Below are 24,487 nucleotides of genomic sequence, written 5' to 3' on the forward strand. Positions count from 1 at the left end.
TGCCAAGCTAAAGCAGAATGAAAATTGATCAGTCTGATCAGTTTTCACTAATGTTATTAAGAGTCCTGTGTGCAGCTGTGAGATCTACAAGAATATGGTTATATTTCATTATGCTGGTGCTTGAAAGCTCTGAGCAGAAGCAGAAGCAAGCACTGAAGCTAGCTGATGCAGAAGAGGAATCAAAAAAGAAGGCTGGGATGGAGTCAAGAACTGCAGAATCCCACCTAGGCTTGTAACAACTAAAGTTCTGGGGAGGAAAGACAGCATGAGGGGAGAGAACCACAGTATGCATGTCTTTTCTTCCCTTCCAGCAGCCTGAGGAGTTTATGACTGATAAAGTAAGCAGCACTAACACCTAAACAGAGGCAAATCTGAAAGATAATTAGTATTATGGGACACCACCTAGGAGGAATACTATCATAAACTTCCCCCTTCCAAGAAGCTAGAGGGACTGGCTTCTCGTTTGGGCGGTGCCTATGGGTAGTAAGACCCCCAGTGTTTTGCATTAGTTTGTAGCTAGTAGATGTCTGATATTTTCAAACATGAGACGTCAGAACAGAGAAATACTGTAGGAAGATTCTGGAGGGAGAAGCAGAAGAAAAGTGGTGAGAGAAAAACACTGAAGAGGAGGTAAAGAATACAGTATAGATAAAGGGGGAGAGAGAGTTGCAGAGGAAAAAAAGTAAACAATAAAGATAGCTCAAGATTAGACACAGTATGATCTAGTATAGTAAGAAAAACGAAGTTTAACCAGGAAGGAAAATAAAAACAGGAACCAAAACAAGAAAGATGAAAAAAGTAGGCTTGCTGAACAATACTTGGAGATTATATTACAGTAACTCCTTGCTTAACGTTGTAGTTATGTTCCTGAAAAATGCAACTTAAAGCGACACGTTGTTAAGCAAATCCAATTTCCTCATAAATATTAATGTAAATGAGGCAAGGAGGGGGTTAGGTTCCAGGGCACTTTTGTTTCCAGCAGACAAAAGACCACATACACACACAAAAAATATGTTTTAAATAATTTAATACTGTACACAGAAATAATGATTGTGAAGCTTGGTTGAGGTGGTGAAGTAAGAGGGTGCGATATTTCCCAGGGAATGCCTTACTGCTAAATGATGAACAAGCATTTGGCTGAGCCCTCAAGGGTTAACATTTTTTGTTAATATAGCCTCACACTCTACAAGGCAGCACAAATGGAGGGAGGGGAGACAGCCTGGCAGACAGAGACACACACCCTGTGTGTGGGGGAGGGAGAGAGAGAGAGAGAGAGAGAGATGTGCATTGACCCTTTAAGTACGCTGACACCACGCTCTAAGTACACTGCCTTTAAAAAGATCAGGGAGTTGAGACAGCAGCTGCAGCCATCTCTCTCCGTCCTGAGCCCTGTTGTGTCTCCCCCCTGTTCTATATGGAGAAGGGTAAATGATGGGAGGGCAGAAGTGTGGGGAGACACCCTGACATTAACCTCCCACTTCCCTCATCCTCTGCACAGCAAGCACGAAGCTCCCAGGAGCAGCTCCAAGGCAGACGGCAGGAGCAGCACTTGGCAGGGAGAGGGGGAGAAGAGAGGGACAGCTGAACTGCCGGCAATTGATAGCCTGCTGGGCAGCTGCTGCACAGGGAATTTAGGGGAGCGGGGAGCTGATAGGGTGGCTGTCGGTCCACCCTGGTTCCAAGCACCCACCAGCTAGCTGCAACGGGCTGCTCTTCCTGCAAGCAGTGGACAAAGCAGGTGGCTGCCAAACAATGTTAGAAGGAAGCATTGCACAACTTTACATGAGCATGTTCCCTAATTGATCAACAATGTACCAATGAAACAACATTAACCAGGATGACTTTAAGTGAGGAGTTACTGTATTGTATTTGCATTTCACTAGTATTTGCCAAATGTATTTGACAAATATACTGTGTATCAAACTACTCTTGCAAATATAGTCTTTGAAAAATGCTAGTGAAACTTGCCATATACAGTGTTTAAATATCTTTTTCTATTCATTTTATTACTTCTAAAATGTGTTAGCATTAAATGTAATAATTCTGAATATTCTTGTTATCCATATAAATACCCAAGTCATAGAATCATAGAAGATTAGGATTGGAAGAGACCTCAGGAGGTCATCTAGTCCAACTCCCTGCTCAAAGCAGGACCAACCCCCAACTAAATCATCCCAGCCAGAGCTTTGTCAAGCCAGGCCTTAAAAATCTCTAAGAATAGAGATTCCACCACCACTTCCCTAGGTAATCCATTCCAGTGCTTCACCACCCTCCTAGTGAAATAATTTTTCCTAATATCCAACCTAGACCTCCCCCACAGCAACTTGAGATCATTGCTCCTTGTTCTGTATTCTGCCACCACTGAGAACAGCAGAGCTCCATCCTCACTGGAATCCCCCTTCAGGTACTTGAAGGCTGCTATCAAATCCCCCCTCACTCTTCTCTTCTACAGACTAATAAACCCAATTCCCTCAGCCTCTCCTCATAAGTCATGTGCCCCAGCCCTCTAATCATTTCCCTTGCTCTCCGCTGGACTCTCTCCAATTTGTTCAGATCCTTAATGGGCTCTAGCTAGTGTTATAGTGTAACTAAGTTACAGGAGAATAAATTTCTGAAAATGTTTGAAAAAATATTTAAAACTGTAAGACACAGAAAGGGTTCACATGTAGTTCATTTAAAAACAACTGCTGGACACCAGCATATATCATACATAATTAGAAAAGGATTCAAATACCTCAACTTCTACTAAAAAAAAGACTCCCTCCCCTTTTAATCATAAAGTCAGTTTAAAAAAAAAGGTGTGTGTGTGAGAGATAAGCAATTTAAATGAAGTCTTAATGGTTAAAGAATATTGTGCTTGTCTGGAGAACACCTGCTTGACCAACTTTTTGCCATATACTGCTATACATTTTGATGACTGCATAGATTGATGAGATTCTCTTCACTATTTTAAGGAGCAGTTTAATTCAGATAATTGTCCAGTAAATAGGAGCATTTTGTTAGACTCCCTCACATCCTTCATTTTCAATATCTCCTCGTTCTCAGTAGCTTAAAGGACTAGGAGTTTAGCATGATCTGGGAGGACAAGGAAAGCTAAGAAAATGGATCTGAAGAAGAGTCTGGGCAGGGCTGGTGCAACATGCAAAGTACATGATTTTGGGAACAGTGTTTTGGATGGACTGATGGACAATAAGGCAAGTAGGGATAGCTCAGCTGAGTTGATAAAGCCTTGGACAAGACTCAACAATGGGAATGGCAAAGAATGATGGACTTTTCTGAGCAGTTGAGAAAAAACAGGATTCAACAGTTACTGTAAGTGGAAAGGGGAGCAGAAGTGGAGAGAATGATTGAAAAAGGACACCAAAATTAAGAACATAATGTGTAAGTTTGATATGCAATTAATACAACACTTGTCTTTTAACAAAAGTTACTTTCCATTTTCTTGCTAAATGATGATCCAGTTCAAAGAGAAACACACTAAGTTTCCTAAAGTTTCGCACCAATTTTTGTTTGCACACAACGAATGAAGTTTCTTTTTACAAACTTTGTGAAATCTGCTCTTTTTGTAATTTTGTATACTTTTACACACTTGTGGTAGAAAAATGATACTAAGACAATCAGGGCCAGAGGGACAAGTATGATGGTGGAGTTGCTAACGGGAATAGAAGAGGGCCAGTTTAGGAGAAATTATTTTACTGTAGGTTAGTAACAGATCCACCATGAAGAAAAAGCTAGAGCGAGCAGAGGCAGATCTACAAATGATCAGCAAAGAAGAGATGATTGTAAGCATGTGATTAGATTATATCTCCCCAGAAAAGAAAAAAAAAAGAGAAAGAGGTGCCAAGTTCTAAGGAAGGGAGAAGCTGTCAAAGGAGTGGTCAGATAATTCTCTAAAGCCTGCTGATGGGAAGTTGGTATAAAAATCTCAAGAAGAAAGGAGTGACCCAAAAAAGATAAACAACACAGAATAATCTGTTAGTGAAAGCCAAATCTCTTCTTTTTAATCAATTTTTTTTACTGGGAAACATAACCCGCTCTCACTTCCTGCAAAAAATCTCTGTAGAATGTGTATTTTAGTTTTCCCCAGCAAATGTTACCAACAGTAGCTTCTGTATGAAGAGTTCTTTGATGCCAAAGTAGTAGTTTTATTAAAATGTCAGCTTCCTACTGTCACCAACTCAACAATTACTCCTTAAATCTTTTTGTCAAATACAAAGAATGTGTAAAACCAGATGCAAACATCCAACCAGATGAACTATAATTTTAGTTTCTTACTCACCCCTCCTATGATCAATGTATTATTACTGGGACAGAAGGTGGCCCTTGTTGGAGTAATATTAGTTAAAGCTGTCTAGAGAAGGCCACTTAAGTACATTTTACTGTCATACAAAGTGTTTTAAACAATAATATTCCTTTTACCCTAAGACAGGTTCATCCCAACCAGCTAGAATATAACTTGCATTGTCTAGAGCTTTAAATTGTATTAGTTATAACATTTAAAATATTTGAGCTTAAAAAATACAGCTTTCTGAGTCTAGATAAGGCTTTATTTTATCTATTTTGACACTACATGCTTTAATTTAATCTATGTATCGTGAAATGGAGTAGGTTCTCCATACCCTTAAAGAATGAACCTACAGAGAAATTTTTGTAGGACTCTTTTGCTGGAAAAATTGTCTTAAATTACAAAACCCTAAGACATTTTTTTGTTAAAGCATTAGTTAGGAATATGGTGGTAACCCACATACAAATAGTGCCTAACTCTGATAGGACAATCAGAATAAGTTTCAGTTTAAAAACTACTGAAGAAAAACCCAGAAAAACTAACCACATTTTTTAGCATGAATGGACATACCTTTCTAACATCTGAACTTTTCGGTTCTGTTGTCCAGGTGATGATCCGAGATACTGCCAGCCTAGTTTCACTTGAATTTATGAAATCCCCTGGGTCCATCTGCTGTGCAAGAGTCTCTATGTATTTAAGAATTGCAACTTTAACCTGCAAATGTAAGCAGAGTCAGGTAAACAGATAAAAACAAAAGTGTGCTGTAAATGTGATTGTACTCAAGAAACAGGGTTCTATTTATTTAGAACAAATAATCCAGAATGGCTAACATAATGGGACAAAATGAGATACTTTTTTTTAAAGTGAATTAAATATTGGCAATTTTATCAGAAGTATTTTAGCTGATTTTAAAATTAATTACCTGGAGTCAATGTTTTTGTTTAATACCCATATAGTATCTATAATCTGTAAATGAGTCTACTGTTCTAACAGACATCTTCATTCTCACTAATATTAAATAAAAATACTAGCATACTGCATGTGCAACTGTTTAGCCATTCACTTTCTATTTAGTTTGTTTATATTTGGCATAGGGAGCACCACCTGATGAACTGGAGAGGATACATACAGATGTAATTGGCTTCTTCCAGTAAACCATATTTAATTTGTACTCAGAATCCCCTGGCAGTCCCTTTAGCTAGCAGAAATCTATGCTGAGCATTAAACATCTTTGTTAGGGGATAATTTTTGTAAAACATCTTCCTATTATAAACAAACCATAAGGGAAATAGGACTGTTACAATAAAGCAGTGCCAGCAAGTAAGCAATAACACACATGGCAATCAGTACACACATTTTCTTTGAAGGAATTCACTACATTAATAAAAGTCAGTGTGTTTATGAATAGGCATAAATGAGACAAGGAAATGGGGTGGGTGATTATTTGGATGATCTGGTTTCACTTCTTAACTGTTTCTGTCTCTATTAACTATGGTGCTAGATCTGAGATTATGCACAGTAAAACCTGAGAGTTTTGTTTTTTTTTAATGTGTTTGTGGCTTGCACTGATAACAGTTCTGAATAAACTGGACGGATCATTTAAAAGCTTCCTTCAGTCATCCTACTATTTCAGATATATAAAAAATGAAATGCATCAATGCACTGAGTGACAAACATGTTAGTGGAAGGAACTGAAACTAAATGTAATTTAACCATATTAATTTTTTCCCTCTCTTGCTGGCTATTAGGTCTTGCCTTCTCTGAAGTTACACATAACCCAAGGATTGAAGCTCTTTATGGTACATAAATCAATGGAAAATACTGTTAAGAACCTGGCAGCTAGAATTTTCTCTTTTTGAGATAAAAATCTTAAATTACTTATATTTTGCAAAATGTGTAATTCAAAACACACACTGAAAACAAAACATCTCCTTTCTAATAGCCAATCTAGTATAATTGTGCGCATATACTATTTCCTCCCCCACAAGGCTAATGAGCCTTTTTGTGACATCGCTGTGTCCATCTGCTAGCGATACAGGAGGGCCAGGGAGCAGTGGTAGAGTCCCACAGGGGAAATATATAGGCCCAAGGCTAATTAAGGTGTGGTTCCCTGGAGACTAGAAAGGGTGGCTACAGGTTAATTGGAGCACCTGCAGTAAATTAAGGCCTTGTCAGGAACCTAATAAAACCCCCTGCTTCAAGAAGTCAGAAGAAGGAGGAAGGAGAGACGACTGGAGCTCGGAGGTGAGACTTGAAAGGTCAGAGACTCGAAGTAAGGGAGACCCTCCCAGCAGGGGATGGAGATTCTCTCCCCCAGCATCTAGGGACTGAAGATACCCCACCCAAGGAGGAAGAGGGTAAGAACCTGCAGGGGTTGAGAGGCGCTGGGGCTCAGAGTGAGGAGAAACCCAGACCCCTTCCCCGCTTCCCTCCTTTACCACTTTCCCAGGCCACTAGTGGGGCCCTCGGCTCCCCAAGAGCAGGGAGAAGGGATGGCATCTTAGACCCCACCAAGAAAAGAGCAGGACCCACCACACTAACATTGGCCATCTTGTCACCACATATACCTTTAAAGCCAGATGCTACGATTAGAAACCAATGATAACATGGTGCAAAAATGCACCCAGCTATCTGTACACAAAAATTCCTAAGAACAAGATATAAGGTTTATTCAACAGTTAAAAATTGTGGAGAAAAGCATTCCCAATGGAAGTAGAGTCAATCTGTCTTCAGGAAAGATGGTGGCCCCTTGTTGTCTACAGAAAGGAAGGAGCACTGAATAGCAGGTGAGTAGAAGTAGGAACCATCTAAAGGGCAGCTTGTGACCTCAGTCCCATTATGAACAATAAGAGATGACAGTCATTTTGAAAAAGGTTAGTTCATGGTGTCTTTTTTTTTTTTTTTTGAAAGAGAACATTATTCTTCTGTGTCTGTGGAAACTTCTATGTTGAAGAACAAGAAAAGATGACCATTAGAATCATAGAAGATTAGGGTTGGAAGGGGTCTCATAAGGTCATCTAGTCCAACCCTCTGCTCAGAGCAGGACCAATCCCCAGACAGATTTTTACCCCAGTTCCCTAAATGGCCTCCTCAAGGATTGAACTCACAACCTGGGGTTAGCAGGTCAATGCTCAAACCACTGAGCTATTCCTCCCTCCTTGTACAGTAACTGGAGTTGTTCAAGATGTTTGTCTCTATGGGTGCTTCACTTCAGTGAGGCATGCTCCCTATGAGTCTTTGACTGGGGACTTTGGGTAGTGCCAATTCAGTCCGCGCATGAGCTGTAGCTAACCCCATGCCCTCTATTGAGGGCATATAGGGCAGTGTCAGATAAGATACCATCAATTCCTTCTCTACCACAAAGTCCCGCAAAAGCAAAGACTCCAAAGCAGAGGGGAAAGATGGCGCGGTTAGTGGAGGACAAAAGACAAACCTCTTGAACAACTCCAGTTACTGTATAAGGTAAGTAACTTTCTCTTTGAGTAATGTCCCTACAGGTGCTCCACTGATTTATTGATTGCATTTCAATTGTAATCTTGAGCTGTATAGGAAGTAAATTAGTTTGTGACATATATTACTTAATTTATATTTGTTTTCTTATTTTTGTAATAAATCTGTAAAAGCATACTAGAGTCATTCCTCTCTCAAAACTTCAATGTGGGAAAACAACTTATTTAGAGGTAAAGGTAAATGCATTGAGTAGCTCCTGGTCATGTATTTTATTTATTTGAATAAAATCCTGTTCAAACTATTACACATAAGCATGATGCATTTGCCAAAATGGTCCTACATGACTTATCACTGTCCCAGATCAGTAATATTTGCTAAAAACCTTCACTTCTTCCTTCCAGCCATCGATCTGGCCAGTATTTTCATGTATCTGTCACCTTCAAACTGCATTCCTTTAATTAACTGTATGTGAAGTTGAATGTGAAAACAATGCGAAGATGCTAGCTGGTGCAAAACCTGGCTGTCTGCCTCCTTCGTGGACTAGGTCTTCAGAAGCACATTATTCCTGTTTTCTGGGTCCCCCACTGGCTCCCCATCTACCTCTGAGGCCAGTTCAAGGCCCTGCTTCCAATTTTCAAAGCCATTAATGGGTCATATTCCAGCTTCATTAAAAATCATATAGCTATCTATGAACCATGGAGACAGCTGTGCTCCTTTGGACAAAATACAGAACACAAAGTCCAGGACACAGAGTGTGTGAGCCAGAATCAAGGCGCTCTTGGCTGAGGGAGATACGCCTGTAAAACAATTTCCCGAAGAGATGAGCAATCCAGAATCTGATCACTATTAGGTCATGCTAAAAGACTTTCCTCCTTGATATAGTTTTGCCATCATAACAGGAATGATATTTCCAACAAACTTCATTCCCTCTCACCAGTACATAACCATCCCTTCAGCAAGAGTTTCTGAAAAGCACAGAAGGAGAAGAGCTGAACTCCATCAAGTTCAAAAGGAATCTTTCTGTGCCAATCCAATTAACCCTGGGAAGTACTATGGGGATGGGTACCAGTACAAAATACTAACACAGGTAGGTAGAGTCCTTAACACTACTACTACATTACATTTTTGATTACTTCTAATAAATATGTTCTCTGGCTGTTCAGTGATAGTAGTAAGTTTTAGGAAGAAGTTGAGGGGTACGGAATGGGGTATGATAAGTTCTTGGATTTCTGAAGACAAGATTATTGCCTGTTAACTGTAAACTTTACAAAAAAGGTAATATTTAAAAAATGCTTTAAAAATCTGTTTGAAACTACACATATTGAGACAATAATTTGAAACCACAGCTCTAAGAAAGAGGTAGCTTCTCCAGACAACTTCTAATAGAGAAATATTATATTTCTCTAACATTGAGGAATCTTTATGATAACTGCTTGGTCTGTTCCCTAAATCAGTCTTAAAAAAAAAACCTTTCTTCTGTCATCAGGAGGATGATCTTGGCCTTGGCTTCCTTGGTCTTAAGCTCTGGCTCCAATCTTTAAGGAATTCCACTCTTTGGACCCCATCCTCATACCAAAAATCCATGCTTTCTTTCAAATCTACAGCATGAACTTCACAAAAGGGAGCATATCATGCTTTAGTATTTACATCAGAATTCTATGGAGAAAGTAACTTGTAGCAATCAACGCATTAATCTTTCAGCAATAAACCTCTGTCTTAAGGACATGCTGCAGAACAAATTGTGTGATTTCATTACTACTTCATTTGTTTTCTTCAACAACTCTGATCACATCATAAGATAGTAGCTGCTATTTAATACACCACCACAAAGTAATAGTAGTCAAAGTATAAACTGTCCTCAAAGTGAGTAATATTATAAAGTTTACTGTGCTGCAAACAAAAAAGCAAAAAAACAAAACAAAAAAATGAGGTAATTGCATGTGACTTCAGCCCCACTGTGTATAGAGAAAAAACAGTGTAATCTTGTGCATTGTTACGTTGCATAACATTCCAAACTGTGTACAAAACTTTCGTGCAGGACAGAGCAGAAAAATCCAGCTTTGTATATGCTTGTTATTTCCCCAATTTGCCTTATTTGTAAATCTTATTAGGATTTACTGCATTTATACCAAAGCCAACCTCTTCTCTAATTGTACATGTCCTAGAGAAATCAGTTTTAATTTTAGGTTGTACAACAATTTTTATGTCAACATATTCTTAAGCTGTGAAAATGTGTGCATATATAATGCAACACATTACTTTTAGAAAAGCTTAAATAAAATAATGCACTAAACATAAAAGTAATATGTTTTTGAATGAAAATTTAGGTACATGTGTTAATATTAACATTACTTAAATTTTAACTATGCCCATAACATACAAGATGAAAGTAGTTTAGGGAAAAACCTTCATTGTCAGAACTACATCCGGAAAAGAAGATTGGGAAATCACAAACATAAAATGAGAAAAGACTTGATAGAGTGAGTTTGCATAACCAGCTTGGTGTTAGGCAGCCATATTTTTGTTGCTTCTGTATTCACTGGAGTGTGGTCTTTATCAGGTCTGTTTTTGCAAAAAACGCTCTGACACTAGTATGTCACTTGAAGTTGAATATCTGCATGCTTAAAGTTTCTTGCAAAGGTTAGTAGCCATAGACGGATGCATACAAATAAAAATTATCAAACACTGTAAAGTTTTACATAGGGTTAAAAAAGGCAATAATGCAGATAAAAAACCTTGGAGCTCCAAAAAGAGCGAAGCTGGTCCTGCAGTGCTGGCTTGACTGTCTGAAAGTTTATAAAAACAAAATCCACCAAGTGAAAACCTTTTTTGTAACACAAATCCAAATAGTAAGAGAAAGCAAATTTCTATCAACAAATATTTCATTTGCAATCTAGACTTGTAAATTCTTACCTTCAAACTAGGTGTCTGAGTCTGGTCAACAGTGAATCTCATTAAAATACTGAATTGGAGATCATTCGGAAAAGATTCCCTGAAAAATAAAGAATCAGGCAAAACATACTGAATGCATAGGACACGCATTTAATAACTGTACAGGTGGTTGCTCTAATTTATAAAAACTTTGTCTACCTTTCAAACTACAATATATGCCTATCTGTTTTAATCTCTGGGTACATATGCTAGATCATACTTTCCGAAACATCCAGCTAATGTAGAAAAGAACATACATCAAATGATCTTACTACTTTCAAGCAATTATATGAGCTAACATGTAAGAAACAAAAACTCTCTCAACAGTAAAAAGAACAGGAATACTTGTGGCCTTAGAGACTAACCAATTTATTTAAGCATAAGCCTTCGTGGGCTAAAACCCACTTCATCGGATGCATGCAGTAGTTCATCCAATGAAGTGAGTTTTAGCCCATGAAAGCTTATGCTTAAATAAATTTGTTAGTCTCTAAGGTCCCATAAATACTCCTCATTCTTTTTGCTGATACAGACTAACACGGCTACCACTATGAAATCTCTCAATGGCATGTGACTCATTAAATCGAATCCTGCTAGGATGTGCATTTCATAATCTAGAAAACCAATTCTGTATTCATCTTTCAATGGTAAGCATTCAAAATATCTGGGATGATCTGAATTCCTTAAATTGGCTGGTATTTAGAAAACCACTACTATTACATTTGTTACATTTTAAAGCCATCCACAGGTTGTGTTTTGGGGCCAATATCCTCACAGTACAGTAAGAAAGAAATGTGGGAATATACTCTGGTACCAATTAAAATTGCACACACATTTTTGTCAGCAATGTACTACCTTGTGACATCAAGTGCCTTCTGAACTTTTGCTTGTACAGACCCAAGCAAATCAGCACCCATTTTCTTCAACAGCTGTGTCAACAACACAAACAACCAATCCTGTAGATCTTCTTTATGGACCTGGATGAAGTCAACCAAGGTCTCCAAAAACATGCTGAACACCTAAAGGAGGCAGAGAATGGGGAAAAAAAAGGGGGGGGGAGGGAAGAAAAGGAAACGACATTGACCTGTGTTGAACTCACAAATGATGAAGAAAGCAGTAGGGGAATCAAAGGCAGATAGAGGCAGTGATTTGCAGCCAAGCAGGAAAACAATCTGTCTTGCTTTTCATTGGTCTCCGTGATACAAGAGAATATTGCTATTCAACTTCAGCTGAAGTTTGACAATTAGCTATTCCATGCAGTATCATTGGGTAAATAAATGTTTACTGTGATGGCTGGCACAACTTTATTTAATTTTTTAAATTTAAACTTCTTTCCACTTCAAGCTTTATGTAATTAAGTCAGTTCTACGTAGACAATAAAACTGGCTTATCTTTTTTAAAAAAGCAAAGAGACCACAGAATGCTTAATTAAAATATAAGCTGTGGAGATCTGCATCAAGAGAATGCTTGTTCCTTTCCATAGACTATTTGGAGAATGGAACAGGCTTCTCTGTTCCTGCAGCATTCTGAAACAAATTATTCACCCTAGCAGAAGAAAAACTACAGTACATTTCTGATTATGATGTCCTTTTGAAATATATGGAATATTAATCTTTCTAAAAACATATTAGCTACTATAACAACATTTTGGAAGAGTGGTGTTGGGAAGCAAATATTCAGGAAAATGATCTATAAGTACATTTATGCTGCATAGTACCTCCCCCTGGCAGTGATTCTCAGAGCCCAGGTCAACTGACTTGGGCTCACGCTCTGAGTCTAAAAAATAGCGGCATGGACATTTCCGTTTGGGCTGGAGCCTGGGCTCTGAAACTCAGACAGAATCTCGGTGCCTGGGCTCCAGACCGAGTGGAAACATCTACACTATTTTTAGCCCCATTAGCCCAAGCCCTATGAGCCTTAGTCAGTTGACCTGGGCTAAGAATTGCTACAGTATTTTTTTTTCCCAGTGTAGATGTACCCTATGTCAACTTGTATACTGCAAACTGCACCAAATGTATAAGTGTGAATGACAATTTTTTTTTTAAACAAATTTCAAAACTTATAGTACAACCTTAAGATCAAGAAGTATTTTAGGGCTTGGGGTTTTTAAGTGTATGTATATATAAAATTTACCACTAGGTGGCATTTTTTCTTTTTAGGACCTTTCACTAGCTTTTGGATTTACATGTGCTTATGCAGGAGTGGAACAGTCATGTTCTAGATATACAATTTTAAAGGTATGTATTATGCCAGAATTCCAGCTTAATCTAGGCCATAACACACTGCTGCATAAGTGCACGCATGACAGAGTTCACTATAATTACTTTTTAACACCGATGTCATATGGTCATGAAGATAAATATACCCAACACACTAAAGGTGCAAATCCATATGTTTAGTTTACAAGTGTCCGTCATTAGGTATTTGAGGCTGGCACTTGGTTAATAGGCACTGGATGCCAAATATACATTCAAATTCTCTCAGGATTCTACAGACACCAAACAGTATAATCTTCAGGGCTACTTTAAATATTTTAAGTATTAAAAACCATCTTCCTGTCCCAAATAGGTAAAAGGTTCCTCGAGAGAAAACATTTTCTTCCCACTCTAAAATGAAATATTGTAGGGTATATTCTCCTCCCTTCCATTTATTGTTCTTGATCTTTCTCTCGCTGGGAGAAGGCTGAACATTACTCCATGCTGCTCCTGGTTGAGGTGGCGGGTGCGGGTGGGGTTACCCAAGAACCACATTGGAAGGTCCCCACAACCAGCGCTCCTACCCACTGATAACTCAAGGGCACAGAAAAAAAAACAAAAAAAGCTATCAAGCTCAGGACTTTAACTCTGATTCCACATAAGGAATAGCATATAGCTTGTTGTGTAGGCCATTCTAAATGTGTTTTGCAGAATTATTATATCTGTACATACAAATCTCCAAACAATAGCACTGGAAAGTCAAATGATCAAATTATGTCAATTAATCTGCCTGAGTTACATATAACTATAAGCGAACTAGACTTGTAACAGGGCATTCCAAGTGCCTTTTCTTTCTTCCAGGAAACTCCATTAGGTTTGGTTGAGATATCAACTGTTAAAATATCACTATTTCCCTGCTGTCACTTGCATTCTTCAGGAATATTTTGGCAACATGTCAAAATAACAGAACATGAACATTCAAAAGAGCTGGACCCATGCTGCCACCGCAGCAGCACACACATCTCTGGGAATAACCGGGAGCTGTTAAAATAGCTGTAGTGGGGAAAAGGGTGGGAAGAGGGCCAAGCTGGTCTCCCCCAGGTCCAACACAGAGCTCCAGTTGCCCATCTTTACCTTTTTCCTCTTTAAACACAAAACAACAATAAACCTAGAAAATTACATATAAAAAACTATTTTAAAGGGTGTTATTTCAATTGCAAAGTTGAGCACTCAAAAGTTAGGAAATGTCATATTTAACATCGCCTAGGGAATGCTGCTCCCTATACATATACATTGTTGTACAGGGTAAAAATGTAATTAATTTGAAATTTTGAACATCCATGGGACTTAAGTTTCTGCATGGACTTATAAAAACTCTAGAAAATGGGACCTGGGTGCTTTTGAAAATTTTATTCACAGTCCTTAATTACATGATCACATACTTTTTTTTTTTTTTTGCAGGACCCCTGTCTCAGTGCACAGGATGGATGTCCAACGAGGGCAAATTAAGGGTTTATGGTTAACCTTACATCAGGCATTTCCTAACTTTTGAGGATTTAACTTTGGAATCTAAATAACACCCTTAAAGTAGCTTCTCTCTCTCTCTCCCCCCCCCCCCCCGTGTGTGTGTGTGTGTGTGTGTGTGTGTGTGTGTGTGTGTGTGTGTATATATATATATATATATATATATATAGGATGTGCAACATGGCTGAATTAAGATTGCTCTCACAGCTGCAATTTTTGGAATTACCTGATTTCTGAATGTTTGTTTCTCAAACTTAACCGTATGTTAACACCACCTTTTTATTATTTTGCATTGTACAAGCCAAATTAATTAGTCTACACCAGCTTCCATTGGTCTCAGAAAATATTTGAACAGCAAGGAATCTGCAACTTTTTTTTTGCTAGGGAAAACACAGCCAACCCCAAAAAGTGTGCTGAAGTTGCAGACCAGGCATTAGATGTGCTTTGGGCATGTACTGATTTCGTGCATTCCCACTACAGCCAGGGGACTAATAAGGAGCACAGCACAGATTAAAACTATTGTTCCCTAAAGGAGGGAGTACCTTTCCTCATTGCAACATGAAACTGCTGAGGCCAAGAATTTAGCAAGATCGAAAAAAGGAATGGACACTGCTACAGACAGCAAGATATCTGGAGCTGTCGTAGTTAATGATAAATTATAGAAGGGATATTAAATATAATTTTTCAGGGCCTGAGCCAGTATCTAACTATAGAAAGGGATGAGACCTAATGTCGGAGAAAGATTACCACACATTTGCTCACTGCAAGGTTCTTATACTTTCCTCTCAAGCCCACTGATCACCCTCATAGAAAGATTACTGGACTAGATGGACCTCAGGTCTAATGCAGTATGGCAATTCTTATGTTTTTTCCAAGGGGATGACTTTTCCTCTTGCTGTTATGGCCCTTCATGAAGAAGGGAGGTGAAATTGGTCTCTCCTTTTACCAACGGAGAATTCATCTAGCCCAATTTATTAAATGTGAGGGAAGGGGAAAACACTGCTAATGTCATGCTTGAGAATTAAATGTACAAAAGAAGGACGTATGAAGTTATGGTTTCCACAGTAACTATAAATCTGACACCAGCACATATTTAATATTTTGTACTGCTATGTACTCATCTATATCATTATATACATGCAGTGCGAGAGTTAGAATTGCTGGGAAAATTGCAGCTTTCAATTTTTTGGCTTTTGTACATTTTCAATTCTCAACCATGATGTTACAGTAAGTGCTGCGTCTGAGTTTCCTTCCTTTAAAAAAAAAACAAACACAAAACCCCCAAAAAACTTGGTTGGAGGGAAAAACTCAAAGAAAATTGTGACTGATCTTTGTGAAGCAAGATCCATGTCATACAGTGCATGTCAATTTTCAAGTTCAGTTATTATTAAGTTGGAGAAATAGTGTACAGATAGTCACAAAATTATTTGCTGTCTTCCTACGTACATATGTACACACATAATTAAGTTTAAAATCAAGCACATTGTTACATCAAATGTACTTTCATAAGGACAAGACGCATATTTCAGTTTGTTGGACGTCATAGAAAAGAAAGAAATTAATTTTATCAGGGACTACTGGAAAAAAGTCAACATTACTGTTTTATTGGTAGATACCTCTTTTGCTACCAGTTAGCAAATGAATTAATTGAAAATCTAAAGTTGCATACTATAATGCTGGCTCTTTAAGAGGATTCTGACTCAGCCTCAACTATGCTAGGCTTAGGTTTTCTCCCCTAAAAGAAAGACATAAGGGGTCACTAGGTTTTCTGGGGAATATCAGGGCAACCCGAATTCAGTCAGAGAGTATGGAAAAAAAGCTTGCTGGAGAGGTGACAACTTTTCAGAGCTCCCAGGCAAAAGGCCTAGAAGAGAGAACTGCAAGAACAGTAACAACTTGTTGAGGAACAAGCGTCAGCTGAGGGACCTGCAGGGAGAAAGGAATGTAAAGGATTTAGAATGTGGAGGTCTTTTAGGAAGGGGAAGCCCTGATAAAGGACAGGAAGAACTTTTAGCCAAGATGGGGGGTTATGTGGATGTCAAAGCCCATTATAAACTGAACGGACTAAATGAATCCATGAAAGACGGCTGCAAGGTTGTGTGTATTATTTTATGGTACTAAGCCACACTCAGCAGAGGAAGCAGTATTGTGAAAATATGAGATACAGTGTCTTGTTTGACACATGACAGAAGGGAAAACTGAGGCAAGTGCAGGGCCAAAACCAGACTTCTCTAGCTAAAGGCTTTTAACTATGTCGAAGTTCAAAGGCGTACAGCAAACAAAGAAAGTGTTATGAGCTTCTTAACAAAAAGGTCACAAGAATCTATTATAATTAGAAATGCAAATTAAATATAGCAGTTGCTACCAGCTCTCCCTATATAATAGTATTTGTTAATAATGATAATATTCTAATATTTACATTTAACAATGCAAGCAGAAATCTGAAATACAACATATATACAGCACAGACAAATATTATGGGAAACCTTAACTTCTGAGTACTTGATGTTCCATCATAACAATTAATTGTGGATTTTTTTTTGGTGATTTTTAAAGATTAAGGAATTGAGCCAGGAGCTTACAAACTCTGCTTTCTTTGTCACAGGGGCTCATAAATTTCTTGATCTGGAGTTATTTGGTTTGGTGCCTCTTATACTGAAATCTGCAGGCTGAATAAGCTGGTTAAACATTTATATGCTCATAGAGCACTTCAGATTTCCCAAAATAAATGTTCATATTAAATTAAATTATCTTCAACCTTTGTCTTGTCTCAATTAATGCCTATAAAACAAAACAAGTTTGACATTTTGTTTCTAATTTCAGCTGTGTCTATTTATGTCTGGGAATAACACAAAAATGATTCAAGTGATTTTGCTCAAATTTAAAAAACAAAACACCATCACCTCCCAAAAAAAACTCACAAAACAAAAAACCCAGACACCTCTGAATTGGAGACAAAGCATGGACAGTTTGTTTGAGAAACTTATATGAGCATCAAAACAAAAGCGTGAGATTAGAATGGAAGCTGGAATTCAAACTCTAATTATAGTGGGAACGATCCATACGTGCTATAGTTTCTCTAGATACAGTCTTTGTTTTCATTATTAAATTTTAAATTCTGAAATCAGTCATCTTAATCACATTTTGATAGTGGAGAAAAACAGATATTGTAAGAAAAAATAACTATAATTGAGATCTTTCTTTAAAATGAATTAAGTTTCAGATGCGCCAATCACCACAATATAGAAAAGGAGTGCATAACCAAATAAGGTCAGTTAATTAGTAGAAAAACACATCTCAAAACATTACCACACATAATTCTATATGAATTGCGAAAGGCTTGACACTGCATGAACTCTTTGAGGGAGGAAAAAAATAGAGAAAAAGCGTTAATTTCACAATCATGCAATAAGGTTAGATTTCCAGCAAATATTGATCCAACTTACTCTCTAAAGAGAGTTCCAACACAGGGGACAGCATGCAAAAAGAAAAAAGGGGAAAAAAGATAAAAACACACAAATTAGTTTCCATCAATGCAAAGTTCCTGTATGGAAGAAAAAAACAAAAAATAAAAAGGAATTTCAAAACCTGTACAGTAAATTTAAAATTATGTTTCTACTGTTCTTAGAATAGTTTGGAAATAAGCAATTGGTTTGCTCCTGTTCATTTTTTTCCTTAAAACCAATTTTTTTCCCCAGAAGGACACAACTACGCTACTATTTTCTTATATTTGGTTTTAAAGATGTACTGGAACACATTAAAAAAAATTAGACCTTCACACCTTTACATATTGTAGTTATAATAATTCCTGTAGAAGCTGGGAGAAAAACTCTTAGAAAAGATTTTATAAGGTCACCTCACATATAAAAAAATTAATTTTAAATTAACTCTTTGATGTTTAAAGTTGGGGTATCCTGCTGCGCGCTGCTCGACAATTAATGGTTGGTAATATCTCGTGGTGGCAACACAGTCAGTGATTGGAACTGGGGTTAATTGTAAATATTTTTTTATAAGTCACTACTGTACAGTCACAAACTTTGGTTTATACATAAAATGGATGATACCTCAGTTTACAGAACAAAAGAGGTGTTGTTAAATCAATGTGTCCAGTAAACATGAAAAGGAGAGAGATATTATATACATATCGAACGGGATAATTCTTTATGACATCTCAGTATCTATTTTAAAGTCATCTTCATTCCAAAAAAGATGCCATGCATGCTTATAATGTCACTTCTGTTTTTTTGTACACTATTCTCATGAAATAATTTAAATGCTATATTTGGCATATACAATTTCAAGCTGGAATATTTTTAATTCTGCATATTTTGCAAAGAAAAATAAGTTTTTAGTATAAAGAAAATTTTCACTCAGTAGTTCTTTGATATATCAACTGATGTAACATTTGTAAACCAGCAGCCAAACTCCTATTAACTAGCGTCCAAGTCAAATAGTGACAAAAATCAGCAATTTGCCATTTCATCAACGTTGATATATTTATGGAGTTTACATAAATGTTCTAGACAGCAATATTGCTAAAAGAATACTGTACATGCATGACCAAGTAAAATAATGCAGAAGTTTACATGAGATGCGCATCTCATACATTTATCACTTTGCTTCAGCAGTACCCACCGCCATTATTCATCTCCTGGAATTCTATATTTTTCAGTACTCTTTTTGTGTGTGTCGTCATTCTCTCATCCTCCCCTCTTCTACTTCTGGCTGTTCACTTGATCTCTCTGGGGCATCTCTTCTTCAACTTTTCCCTTTTCCACTGCATCCTCCTCTCTTGACTCACTATGATCCTCAAAGCCTTTACCCTTCAGGTTCAGGCCTCTGTTCTCACGTGTACCCCAAAACTCCCGAATTTCTAATCTTGCCATAGGTGGCTATTACTCTGCTTTATCCATAAAAAGGGGAGACAGCAGACAAACTTTGACAAGTTAATTTGGTGCTTTACTGTTAACTTTAAATTAGTCAAGATTTCAGTACAGTTTACATATCACCAAGTTCTGAAGGGTTATCAAGTGTACATTAACATTTTGATAGGCATTTTTCAGTATTCTATTAGCAGCAGCCATCAGTTGTGACATTTATAGTAGAGTTGTAAAATACTGAGATGAACCACTTTCTGTTTTGCTATGAAACTGAGTGTTTTTGCTATCACTTAATCAATACTGATAGATGGATAGAAACTAGCATATGCTGTACATCTCAAACAAAATGATTACCTATTACTTTCAATCCATAGAATACCTATAATTCAAGATAAGCCCTACATTATAAACAAACATTAAGTTTTAAAAATGTTTTATATTTATTTTCATATCAGCATCTGTACTGCTGTGCCCAGTTTTCTGAGACGTTTCACTATAAGTTCGTAAATGGAGCATTAAATAAGGCACAATGGTCCACCCACTTGAGAGAGAGAGAAGGCAAACAACCAAAACTGAAAATATAACCCAAAAGTGGAGATTCAATAAAATAAGTTAGTTCAAATTGCTCTTAGAAACCCAAAAGAATATTTTAATTGTTATAGCGTCATCCTGATTTATGAGGTACTGGTCCATATTTGCCTTGTAAAAAAAGTCATGTAATGTGAACAAAACATGATAACGTTTTATTACTGATAGCGATATATTCTTTACCCGCATTTTACTACATATTAATGACTATATAAAAAGAATTAAATAAACTGTGGAGCCCTAATTTCCAACCAGTCATTTATCTATGAGAATAAAGAAAGACATAACATAATCCATTATCACTCAAAAACATATACTCAAGAAAGCATCTGAAGTATTTACCAGTGGTTGCTAATCAGCCTCATTTTGTAAATTTAACTAATATTTCTTGCATCAGATGAACTCAATAATGTTCCTGAGTGAGAATCACTTTTCATTTTACTTTTGCAACAAATACTATGAGCTTACAAGAATATTTAAAAATGTTGAACACTCTCTAAATGTTGAATACATTTCTATTTAGGTACAATAAAGTATTGTTTACTTTAACTCAATTATCCTGTATCAATAAAAGAAAAAGTAAACTTGTTTCAAATCTCAAATTAAGTAGATCAAAACACCACAGTTTCCTTACATTCTATCAGTTAACTCAAAACAGTGAAAATTAAGAACACATACCTATGCCTCACCACCTGTTTGCAAAGAGTTCCTAAATAACTCCTATGACCACCTCTCGCAATTCAATTTTTATAATACACCTTTATGGCAAATACTTTTAGTGTGCAAATTAATACTTAATATCATTTACAGAAATTGTTCTGTAGTATTAATCTAAAATATTTCAATGTGCTGACTACAAGTAAACAAAGGAATATCAACAGAAAAAAATAAAACATACCTTGCTATGAGGGTCAGCGAACATCCTTGTGAAGATTTCACACAATCTTTTTAATTCAACGCGACTGTTAAAATGACATGAGATAATTAATTAGTCAACTACGGGATACTGTAAGGAATTATTTTAAAAAGGACACAGACTAGATACTTCAAGTCCAAAGTTCAGATTAAGAGGTTTTGAAAAATACCTTTTCAAACAGAAATATTTTCATCTTTGCTTAAAATCTAATTTGAAGTTTAACTTCAATTTAAACATTCTTATGTGCTATTTGCAACCCAAATAACATAACAATGGTACTAGTACAGAACAACCAGTGAAACTGACTAGAAGTCAAAGTGAAAATAGCTATTAAACATCTCTAATAATAAAGTTAATTTTACAATTTTCAGTTTTAATAATCTGATGTTAATACAGATAAAATTTATTTTTAAATATGACTTAATCCAATAATGTCCCTTTATAGTAACACTTACAAAACGTTATATAACCAAAACATTGTTTAAATTTCCACTTATGACTAAAATATGAAACGGTATATTTAGAGACATTCTTAGCTAGAAAGGTGCTTCCCAACGCAGGCAGACAGACATAAGCTAGTTCTGCTTGAGCTAGCATGCTAAAAATAGCAGTGTAACCATAAAACAGATTGGTGGAGGCTCGGGCTATCCATTCTATATACTCAGAGGGACAGGTGGGATTGTACTGTACTCAAGTAGCGACTCCAAGCCACAGCCTGGCCCGCTGTGACCACACTCCTATTTTTAGTGCGCTAGCTTGAGTTGAGCTACCAAATGTCTGTCTACCTGTGCTGGAAAGCACCCTCTCAGCAGCTGTGTAGATATACCCTAGGAGTATCAAATAGTTTCTGTTGAACGCAAGATTGTACCTCCAGTTGACACAAATTAGGACTTCACAGATTAGGAGTTTTTCTGTCCTGAGGAGCTCTTGCTTTAAATTTTGTCTCTAATGCTATTAAATAAGGACTTCTAACACTATTTATTATTTCTTCAGTGCCACCAATAATTTCAACACCATACAAGGTTCCCAGACAAAAATTATGTTAAAGTAGAACATATATCAGTAAATTAAAGATAAAAATATTACAGGGATGTTGTAATTATACCCCAAATAAGAATTACAAACCCAGGAAATTAAGAGTAAATTTAAAAGAAATCTAAACATGACATGGTATCAGAATGCTGTTAAATAAACAAACAAACCTTAACTCTGCTTTGTAAAGATATCATTGTGATGAGTAACAATTATGAATAGTGCACTACAGTCCCAGATTAAACTAAACTGATTTTTAAAGACATCTGATAATTTTGAAAAAATGCTTCCCTCATGGTATCATTGCAAGGAAGAGATAAGGTTATCTGGGTGCACTAACTGTGTATTTGCATATTAACATGTTTGGATTTCTTTTAAATTTAATCTTAAACCTGAATTTCTTAAGTTTCCACTGCTTGTTTTTGGGATACTTAAATGTAATGTTATTACTTACATTACTAATATACAGTCAAACTTAACTACAGTTTAATCTAAGTTCTTAGATATGATTCACTTTTAAAAACCCCTTCATATTTGCACACAAAAAAAATCCCATGAGTAGTGTTAACCATGTGGTATTTCCATTGATTTGAAGATCTGCAGCATAACCCCAAGATCTGTATTTTATTTCAACTTTTCCGACCAGATTAACCAACATACTCTGGATGCTTTACTCACTTTGGAGACAGACCATACATAACCGCTTTCCGCTTCATCCTGCCCCTTCCCGTTTTCCCCTTTCTCCTACGCTCCAAATTCCCCTGCACATCACCTCTCAAAATTTCCCCTCCTGCTCTCCTTGCTGAGTAAATCTGGTCAAAGGGTATTTTTTAAAAAAATATTTTTTTAAGACTGTCACTTTCGCCATTATTTTTCATAAACTGAGCATTTCTTCTTTAACAGGAGCTAAAGAATAGTGTTCTTCTACAAATAATTTCATCAAGATATGCCCTTTTCAAAATGGCTCCCCATCTTCTATTGTCCTCAGTGAAACAAAGGCCACAGCTGTCCTAAGCTGCCCTTTCAAAGTAACCACTAGCTCCCTGAAAATAGCATAGTGTAGGCCTAGCTTGACATAAGTAACTTGTCTCATTTCTTAGTGGTCATGATTTGGAAGGTGAATAGAAAGTTAAGTTGTAAACAGGGTCTTGACAAGCAGTATGCTGGAGTCAGCTAGCTAAAATAAGCAGCAACACCCTAATGCTAACGACAATGGACAAGATAAACCTGCAATATGAAGATCATATTCTGCATGAAAAGCACATGGACAGAACATGCTGCACAAGGATTGGTTCTTGCAAAATAACCAAGCCACTCCAAAAATGTGTGATGTAATGTATAACAAATGCAATATAATGTGTAAACGTATATAAAAGAAGAGGTTTTCTGTGTAACTCTAGATGCATGGTAAGCCCTAAATCCAACCCCGATGCTTGAGTCTGATCAACTCAGCATAGCTTTGCTGTATGCCAAATACAGGAACCTGAGTGATGAAATCTGGAGTCAAACTGAGTGATTTGGATCCCAGAGAACTGGATGAAGAGTTCTCCCAGAACTGGACATGGTGTTCTGGATAAGCTGAGTGGAAACACTTTCAGAGGGAATCCCAACACACAGGAATCCTCACTCTTCTGTGCGGGTAGCTTGGCTTACCTCCCCATTCTGAGCAATGGGAGACGGTGGCTATTTCCAGAATTTCAACTCTCGATAGTTTAAGAGTATTGGGATGAGGAACAAGGATCTCTGGTACTTATTGTAGAAGTAAAAGTGTTTAAGCATGTTTCCTTCCTGGTTTGAGGCCAGTTTTTGCAGTTTCTTCTGACTCTGCAAATACCTTGTCCTCCTTGCTAAAAGAATTGGTCACTAGTGAATTTTACACAGTTCATAGTATTTGAATCTAATATCCAGATCTACAGTCACAGGTTCCTCCAGGCTATGTCAATGAAAGACATGGACCTTGCTCTGGGCATCCACAGATGTGTATGCTAGGAAAGTAGCAGCTAAGGAAATCTTACTTTGGATAAAGTCTACATTTTCAGTAAGTAAAGACTTTAGGGTTTTAAGCTGTGTTCCTAAAAAAATTGTCCCAAGAAAGCAGGAAATGAGATACTGTTTTTTTACATACCAAGAAACTGATTATCATCATTTTTCTCCATTTACAGGATAATGCAAAGAGATCTCACAGAAACATTGCAATCTGCATTATTTATTCAGAAGAATATACTACTTTACTTATTTCAGTAATTTGAAACTCCAATTCTACCTGAACGCTACATTTACACATAAAGGTACTAGGAAAATGAGCCTCAGCTGCAAAACAGTGTGCCCCCTCCACCCCCAGAAATCTGTTCTTGAGTAAGACACATTTTCTTACCTTAAAGTCCTCTGATTTTTTAATAAATTCTGTAGACCTAGAAGACCTTCTTTTCTTTCTGACCAGTTGGAGCTAGCACAGCGATTGAGGACCTCTGCCACATCTTCTGTCTGCCGCATATATGTAGGTATGCTGCCATTGCGAGAGCTGTATGATCTTTCTGAACAGGCACTGGATGCATCACTGTTGGCATCATCATCAGAGTACATTCCATACGATTCGTACCTCCTTCGTACAGGCTTTTTCTATCACATACAGACTCCCAGATTAGCAATGATCACAAAGAGGTGTCAAACTTTATATTTGCACATATCT

The 24,487-nt window shown here is 37.1% G+C and overlaps 1 protein-coding gene across 30 annotated transcripts in view; it reads right to left on the bottom strand.

Moving 5' to 3' along the window:
- Window positions 1-24,487, bottom strand: part of CLASP2 (cytoplasmic linker associated protein 2) — a 292,183-nt gene that overhangs the window by 40,105 nt on the left and 227,591 nt on the right. For 14 of the 30 annotated variants that reach the window (XM_030551253.1, XM_030551246.1, XM_030551236.1 and 11 more), the window contains 7 exons: window positions 24,173-24,417; window positions 20,749-20,812; window positions 20,344-20,346; window positions 11,519-11,682; window positions 10,649-10,727; window positions 10,471-10,521; window positions 4,856-4,999 (listed from right to left, as the gene is read on the bottom strand). In XM_030551253.1, the coding sequence (XP_030407113.1) occupies window positions 4,856-4,999; window positions 10,471-10,521; window positions 10,649-10,727; window positions 11,519-11,682; window positions 20,344-20,346; window positions 20,749-20,812; window positions 24,173-24,417 (750 nt within the window). The remainder of the gene's footprint in view (window positions 1-4,855; window positions 5,000-10,470; window positions 10,522-10,648; window positions 10,728-11,518; window positions 11,683-20,343; window positions 20,347-20,748; window positions 20,813-24,172; window positions 24,418-24,487) is intronic. The other 16 variants (XM_030551242.1, XM_030551238.1, XM_030551252.1 and 13 more) reach the window with 3 other exon arrangements.

The sequence above is a fragment of the Gopherus evgoodei genome, chromosome 2 (assembly GCF_007399415.2).
Source record: "Gopherus evgoodei ecotype Sinaloan lineage chromosome 2, rGopEvg1_v1.p, whole genome shotgun sequence".
In the NCBI taxonomy this organism is placed as follows: Eukaryota; Metazoa; Chordata; order Testudines; family Testudinidae; genus Gopherus; species Gopherus evgoodei.